At 36.0% G+C, this 8,645-nt stretch overlaps 1 protein-coding gene across 2 annotated transcripts in view; it reads right to left on the bottom strand.

Moving 5' to 3' along the window:
- Positions 1–910: 910 nt before the first annotated feature.
- The window catches only part of LOC107715410 (serine/threonine-protein phosphatase 2B catalytic subunit alpha isoform-like), a 60,756-nt gene continuing 53,021 nt past the window's right edge, over positions 911–8,645 (bottom strand). The window contains exons 11-14 of one of the 2 annotated variants that reach the window (XM_016521541.1): positions 7,577–7,661; positions 6,043–6,140; positions 5,492–5,539; positions 911–1,995 (exon numbers count right to left, since the gene is read on the bottom strand). In XM_016521541.1, the coding sequence (XP_016377027.1) occupies positions 1,817–1,995; positions 5,492–5,539; positions 6,043–6,140; positions 7,577–7,661 (410 nt within the window). In that variant the 3' untranslated portion in view covers positions 911–1,816. The remainder of the gene's footprint in view (positions 1,996–5,491; positions 5,540–6,042; positions 6,141–7,576; positions 7,662–8,645) is intronic. The other variant, XM_016521542.1, reaches the window with a different exon arrangement.

Genomic DNA, 8,645 nt, shown 5'->3' with positions numbered 1-8,645 from the left:
CATTTTCATTCTTGATTATTAATTAAGCATCTGTTGAATAATCATTTTGCTTTTTTTGAAAGACCTTTTTTTTTTCCAACCAATGTTTTCAGTCCATCATTGAAAGGGGAAAGACAGATTAGTTCATGCATATTTTATTCAAGAGTAAAAAAAGTGATTTGTCCCATAGGGCATGCTTACAATATGTGTTTTCATTCAGGAAGTCAAATGCGAAAACTTAGTTCCAGAGAAAATTACAAGAAAAATAGTCACAAATCCATAAAATTCCTTCTTTGAAATGAACCACGTCTGTACCAAACAAGGATCAGAAAACAGTGGAAATGAAAGAACCGTAAGCTTAATTGTAAGAATAATAAGAAGATCATCAAGAATCATAATGATAATATAGTTTTCCTCTTCAAAGTGAGACACTGAATTTTCCTCGTGTCCAATTAGTTTACATTTGAACCATGCAATCATGCTTTGGCAGCCTGAATGTTGCTTTTCACTGAGTAATATGTTCATTCACACTACTGAACAACTTCTGTACACCAACTGAACAGAGAGAACGAAACAGAAAGAAAGAACTAAAGAGGACGAAAAAACACCTCGGAAAGAGCGTCAGTGCCTGTACAGCGAAACTACAAAAATAAAATCAACGATAATAAAATGATATTAATGGGAAAAAAAAGAAAAGATATTAAATAAAAGATTACAAAATCATATCTATTTATAGAGATATAAAAACAAACTAGACCTTTACAAATATAATTTGAAGGGAAATAATTCAAGTCTACTATATTGAAACACATCACAATTATAATTTCACATATCAATAAGGAACTTAATTGCATGCACTGATGCGTTCAGTACCATAGATGCTGTTAAAAATCATTGTCCTCGACCCTTGTTAATAATCATATTTAAATATATTTATATATATTTATATAATATTTATTTGACTTGCGAAATGTATATGTGCATTCTCTCTTGAAATACAGGCAAGTGAGAAACAATCAGGAAGGTGGCGCCAAAGGTTGCTGTTTTCCTCCATCCGAACGGTTGCTTTGATAGAGAGTTTACAGCGGACAAGCAGCACTGCTCTCCCCCTCTACTGCTTCATGACATCTTACCAAAAACCAAATCAAGAAATAAAACCCCCCAGGTAAGATTGCATCGTAAGTAATAAATTGTACAGGATTTGTTGTTAAATGTCCTTTCTTACAAACATTTTTAGTTTTTTTGTCATTTCAAATTTGTATATTTATTAATACTAGTAGCAAAACATTGTCAACAGTGAGATCATTTCGTTATGAGATGGGATCATGAAGAAAAACTCAGAATCAAAAAAGGAAAAAAAGTGTGCATGGAAGCGGTATGGGCTCATCACCCGCACCGACGAGACGAACTGGATGGATCAGGCTTAAGAGAGAGTTCCTAAACCCCGCCCACTTGGCATGTGGGCGGAGTCAGAAAGGAACTAAGACCGCCCTCTCTCTGATAAAGACACTTTCAGCCCTTCACAGGCAAATCACCCCCCACACCTCCTTCCCATTCGACACTCCCAAAAAAAGGCAGAAACTTGCCATCGGCAAGGTATCCGCTTCGAAAATTGCAAGCGGCAAACTGACAGCAAGAAAACATCCTGCCTCTTTTCAGTGAAACATTAAAGATAGTTTGGTTCTCTAATTGGGCATTGGAGAAGGGAGGGATGTGTAGGTGATGTCATTGGGTGTTTTTGGAAGCAGGAGGCCTTAAATCACGGGTTTGGCGTTGTCATGCCATGCGTCGTGGCGGTGGCATGGACTCAGGTGCAGGTGAGTGGGCAGCCGTTTCATCACTGGATGTTACTGTTGTCGTCGGTGCCGTTGGTCTCGGACATGTTCATCTTGCCCATGGAGTGGCCCACGTGGTTGACTCCATCCTTGCGGGGTGGCATGCGCTCGTTGATGCGGTCCAGACCTTTAGCCTCTGCAAAGCTGTTGATCTTGTGCTGTGGAGAGAAGCCGCGGATGGCTGCGGAGAGACGGGAAAAGTCCACAATGAACAACTAGACGCTTAGTTCTCATCAGCGTCCTGTAACTACATTTATAAATAACGCCATGAGGCCTGTAATTTCTCTTTATTAGAATCTAAACTTATAACATATTATATATAACATATTATAACTAAACGTATAATATAATATATATAGCCTATATATATATATATATTAAAAAAATTAAATAAAAAAAGAATCCTTTTATTCAGCATGTATTACAATTCCCACAAAACTATTAAGCAGCACAAGTGTTTTGAACATTGATATGTAATGTAATAAGAAATGTTTCTTGAGCACCAAATCAGCTTATTTGAATGATTTCTGAAGGATCATGTGACGCTAAAGACTGCAGTAATGGCTGCTGAAAATCAAGCTTTGCCATCACAGAAATAAATGACATTTTAAAATACATTTATTTAGAAAACAGCTATTTTAAATTGTAATTATATTTCACGATATTACTGTTTTTATCAAATTTTTGATCAAATTAATGCATCTATGGTGTGAGCATAAGAGACTTCTTTAATAAAAAAAAAACATTTAAAAAATCTTACCGCCCCAAACTTTTAAACGGTAGCTTGATTATTCAAAAAATAATATATGGAGGACTAATACAATAAAATGAAATTAATTATCAATTTATTAAACAATAAAAATGTAAACTGATAAATGACTTATCAAAATGACGAGTAAATAGATATTAACATTTTTTAATTTATTTAACATTTAATTCAGATTTAAAAAGTTAAGTGTAACAATAAAATAACACATTAATAAATTATTAAAATTGACAAATACACAGACATATAAGTTAAACGTACTATTATTTAGTATAGTTTTTCATACAATTACTAATATTATTTTAAATATTTAAACATATAATATTACTATATTATATGTAGTAAATATTTTATTTACTAACATTTCAATAAAATAACAATTTAAGAACTTATTTCTAAATGCAACTTTTAAAGTCAATGATCAGTTGCACTTCCTAATCCATTTGCCAAATGCTTTTTTTATATTAATTTTTATCCAATTGGAAAATGTCAGTGAACCAATGAACCTCAGACTGAATTTTACACACCACACCAGCCTTAGAGGTTCCTCTGAAATGAAATGCTTTAAGCCATTTCAGATCAAATAAGTCAAAAGACTGGAAATATGGAGATCACCCCACCCTACCTGCTACCACCCCACCTATTTAAATCAAATCAACACTTGGTGTGACCACCCTTTGCGTTTAAAACTGTTTTTGCCCTAGGTGCACTTGCTCATAGTTTTTCAGGTAGCTTTGTAGGTAAGTTTCTTCAAGTGTCTTGGAGATGTTGCCACAGTTCTTCTGGATTTAGTCTGTCTCAGTTTTTTCTGTTTCTTCATGTAATTTCAGACGGACTGGATGATGGTGAGATCAGAGTACTGGCTGTTGTCAGACTCCTTGTGGATACAAAAATCTCACTGGATTATTACAATAAATGGCAAAAGGAATGCTTGGAAATGTAAACTGATATTTACTACTGACACACTACTGACAAGACAGAAATAACTGGCTTAAAATCTTTTTTTTTTTTTTCTGGTGAAAATACTAGTGGCCTAAGAGTTTTGCACGGTACTGTGTGTGTGTATATATATATATATAGGAAGTAGAAACCAGTGTCCAAACCCCTTGAGTCCATCCATGTGTGTATCACTGAGGTGAGCTGGTCTCAGAAAGCGAGAGGTTGTAGAAGAGGAACACACTCTGGTTGGCTGAGAGTTCCTGATTGGGGTTAATCACATGCTATGCCCACACTAGAACCATGAGGGCCAGAGGAAAAGCAGCGCCCGACAAACCATATCCAAAAATCATGCCTCCAGTTTAGATGCTACCTCAAACCATCATGCAAGTAATAAAAGGAATGTTCCTTTAATGTCACCACTCCAAAAGGGCACGGCAAATATCTGATTAAGTTATTGTTGCTTTAAAAAACCCTTAAAACTCTTGACTTTTTTTGTAGAAATAGCATCTTGTGATGCCTTAGTTACATAATGGCTGTGTCTGCAACCTAAAAACCATTGCATTAGCAGGCAATATATGGAGGTAGGAAGGAATCAAGGCAAATCTGAATCTGAAGATACTAAAATGTCTTCATCTGGTCAGTTTCTGAAAGCAGCATATAGTAGATGTATCCTTCGATGCCTTCCTGCATGCAGTTTGACAGTTGGTGGAATTTTTTTTCTTGTTTAAATGTCTAATTGCATATCAGCTGAGAAGGTATCAAGTATTGTAGTCATTGCAGGGCTCAACAATAAGGATGGCTGACCTGAGGTCAGTGGCCTGTGATAGTGATTCACATAGTAAGAATGTGAAAATCAAGAAAAAGTAAATAATTTAATACATCTAAACATTATTCATTTAAAATTAGAAACATAAAATTATTCATGGAAATATACACTACCATCCAAATGTTTGGAGTCTGTAAGATGTTTTAATGTTTTAGAAAGAATTATGCTCACCAAGTCTATTTATTTGATCAAAACAAAATCAGTAAAAACAGTAATATTGTGAAATATTATTTCAATTTAAAATAACTGTTATCTATTTTAATATAGTTTAAAAAGTAATTTATTCCCGTAATGCAAAGCAAAATTTATATTACATTACTCCAGTCTTCAGTGTGACATGATCCTTCAGAAATCATTCTAACATTTCTTATGATTATCAGTGTTGAAAACAGTTGCGTTGCTTAATAGTTTTGTGGAAACTGTGATATTTTTTTCCAGGATTCTTTAATAAATAGAAAGCATTTTTAATAGAAATATTTTGTAACATTATACATGGTTTTACTGACAATTTAATGAATCCTTGCTGAATAGAAGTATTACTTAAAAAATTACTGACCCCAAACTTTTGAACTCTAGTGTAAAATTACACATTTAAATTTATATATAGGCAAGTACAAATCAGAACTGAAAAAAATTTGTTGAGCCCAGCATTGAATATTTGCTTGGTCGTCTCTAAAGCTCACCTGAATCTGGTTTAAAACCTTTGATGTGATGTTATTGTGCTTAAAATCCACTTGTGCTGTCTGTTTAGTCATTGACTGACCAGGTAGTAAGGCAGGTGCCTTGTGTTTGGGACACAGCCACAGTGTTAACTAGTAAGCAATCCAGGCTAAGTCAGATTACTTGAAAACTATTTGACACCAAACTGTACCCAGACATGTGCAGTGCCCCTTCGTAGTGATTGGTGGCTTTCTGGTCTTGTTGCTCTTCTCTAATGTAGTGTGTTAGTTGGTAAGAGCAGTCAACTTCAGAATGTGGTGACCCTGGCGGAAAATCCAGCATACGACGATAGATGTGTTTTGAAATGTCCCAACTGGTAGGTTCCATGTTGAACAAGAAACAAACCAGATACCAAACCATCTACCATTTTCAAACTCATCTACCATCTTATGTTGGATTATGCCCAGATACATGTCCTGGAATTACCTTCTCCGTCTTCATCCGTCTCGATGGCTTCAATGGCTTCGGTGGTTGCTGAAGGGAGAGGAGGGGAGTGTGTTACATCTGAACAAGCCATGCAACAGCAGTAATGCACAGGCAGCAGTAGTGCACAAGCAGCGGTGGGCACCGGGACAACCCCGCGAGACGCATGCATGCCAACCAGACTATGGACCACAGACTTAGACAATCCCCTCAACCATTCGCACTTTGCAAGAGACTTCTCCTGCTTTCCATGCTCCCTGCACTCTAGACACCCTACGGGTCTCTCAGAAACTCACTCTCACCCCAGTTTACCACTGACGGGTAAACCGACCCACTAATGTGTCCATGCTTTGGGGGAACTAAATGAGCAGTACCCCAAAGCTTGGAGTTGTCAGAGGATACAGAAAGAGACAGATGGAGAGACAGGGACAGACATTACAGAGACAGAAGAGGAGGAAAAAAAGAAGCAAGAGAGAGAGAGAGAGAGAGAGGAGGAGATAGAGAGAGACAAGAACCAAGAGAGGAACATGGCCACTACTGGATCGCGTGCTCACCACTCTGCAGAGTCTGCTTGCCTCCAGAAAGCACCCCGCTGGGCAGCATGCCGGTAGGGGTCAGGCCCTTCAGGGTCAACACATTCTCACTCTCCTCTCTGCAGGAACAGCATATTAAAATCAGAAACAATCAAACGCACATCACTGATATTACACTACCATTCAAACATTTGGGGTTGATTAGTTTTTGAAAGAAGTCTCTTATGTTCTCCAAGGCTGCATTTATTTGATCAAAATATTGTGAAACATTATTACAATTTAAAATAACCTATTTTACCCAGCACTGGGTTGTATTTAACCCAGCATTTTTTAGAGTGTGTTTTCTATTTAAATATACATTTTAAATGTAATTTATTCCTGTGATGGCAAATAGTTGAATTTTTTGCAGCCATTATGCCAGTCTTCTGTGTCACACGATCCTTCAGAAATCATTCTAATATGTATCCTAACAAACCATGCATCAATGGAAAGCTTATTTATTCAGCTTTATTCAGGTGATGTATAAATCTAAATTTCGAAAAATTGACCCTTATGACTGGTTTTGTGCTCCAGGGTCACATATGCTGATTTGGTGCTCAAGAAACATTTGTTATTATTATCGATGTTGAAAACAGTTGTGCTGCTAATATTTTTGTGGAAATCATGAAACATTTATTTTATGATTCTTTGATGAACAGAAAATTCAGCATTTATTTAAAATGAAAATCTTTATAAATTATGAATGTCTTCACTGTCACTTTTGATTAACTTAATGCGTCCTCCTTGCTGAATTAAAGTATTAATGACCCCAAACTTTTGAATGGTAGTGCACATAGGAAAATGTCATGAGTGATACAAACTTTATATTTAGTACATTTTAAAAACCTAGCAGACTAAACCAGGAGTTTTCAAACTGGGCTCTGTTGAACATTTCAAAGAAGAAAAAGCTAATATTTACTGAAATTTACATTATTAGAGGTTCATTCTACATTCGAAAGGCTGGACAAAACACTTGTGATCTTTTTTTATTACTTAACAGCCATAGTTTTTAACAGTAAATAAAAAAAGAAAGAAAAAAGAATAAATATATGTGGTCATATTTGGCTTCAGTACACTGACAATTTAATGAATGTTTTCTTCATAATCTAACTTTTACTGGTTTTCTAACAGAGTATAAATGGCCATATATATAACAAAAAACAGCTGCCCTTCAATTTTAAGAAAAGCAGTCTCTCAAAGATACTTACTGACATTAATAATCCTCTGCATATAACTTGCAATTTTATGTTACAACCACAAATATCCATAAAGATCCCAGAATTCCATACTATACCTTTGAAATATTTTCTTTAAAATACTTTCCGTACCTTTAAAATAGTTTTTGCCTCCCAGTTTTATGTTGCACTGAATATCAGCCATGAATATATTGCTGTTAAGAAGCATCTCCTCTATCCTCTATCTATCATGTCTGATAAGCAAGAATAATATAAGCATAAGTATGTGACCCAGCTGATCGCAGACTGAATGACTCAGCTGGAGGAAGCCCCATTTGTACCTGAGCACGGAGAACATCTTGGCCATCTTCCCAATGGCACGGATCTTGTTCCTAATCACCTCTTTCCGAGCAGCTGCTGCATTGGCTGTGGGCGGAAAGAAAAAATCAAGCAGTCTCAGTCAGTCTCAGTATGACCAGAGGCTAAAAACCCCCAGAAACTTTTATTCTTTTACAGAAATTATCTGTATTGTGTTGGGGGCAGTTTTGGGAGTAACTAACTTAAAGAAGCGATACTACTAACTATTTTTTCAAAGTATTTTCTCCCAAGTTCAAGCTACTATTTCACTCACATTGCCACATTGTATAGGGTGTAAAGCAGTGGCGAGCGGTGACTTTTTTAACCGGGTATTTTTTAACCTTAAACCGCATAAACACATTTCATTACACCAAATACACAAAATAATGTTATTTTTAGCAACATCATATGACCCCTTTAAAATTTTATATAGCCCACGTTTTTATAATTTTTAAAAAAAAATTTACCGCTTAGGCAATAACGTTGACAATAACGTACATCTTCAACATACGTTGTATATGACCAAAAATGTAAGAAGATATGTTTTCAGTGGACTTTTAAATTTTGCTTTGCTTGAGAAAACAAAAATATACAGTTACAGTGTTTTTTTTCTTTTGATTTAGTCGAGTTGGTTTTGCATCAAACACAATGTAATTGTCGGCAATGGAGATCTGACAGCAACAGTGCATTTTTCTGCTTGGGCGAGCGCTTTGCGGACAGTTTACCTCGCGCATTAAATCTGCCGCAGACCAGCAAATCACTGAGAATGCGCTACAATCCTGACGAGTCATAGCAACAGAGCGGAGGCAAGAAAGCTGCGGAGAATCCACTCGCCCAGAAGCAACCACAACTGGTAGATTTAAAGAAAATTACTGCCGTTTGGCAAATAAATCATTGTACGTTCTTATTCCTAACTCTTTAAGCTTTAAGTTACATTTCAAATGACAAGGGATCAACTTATAATCATGTTTATATGAATTATCCGTGAACTTATTCTCTCAAATGGCCTGGGTATGCGGAGCATTCGCAGCTTATATGGACGGAACGCCACTG

Source organism: Sinocyclocheilus rhinocerous, unplaced genomic scaffold (assembly GCF_001515625.1).
Source record: "Sinocyclocheilus rhinocerous isolate Xijiao unplaced genomic scaffold, SAMN03320098_v1.1 scaffold299, whole genome shotgun sequence".
Taxonomy (NCBI): Eukaryota; Metazoa; Chordata; class Actinopteri; order Cypriniformes; family Cyprinidae; genus Sinocyclocheilus; species Sinocyclocheilus rhinocerous.
The sequence above is the reverse complement of the archived record's forward strand: the minus strand, read 5'-3'. Positions and strand labels throughout refer to the sequence as shown.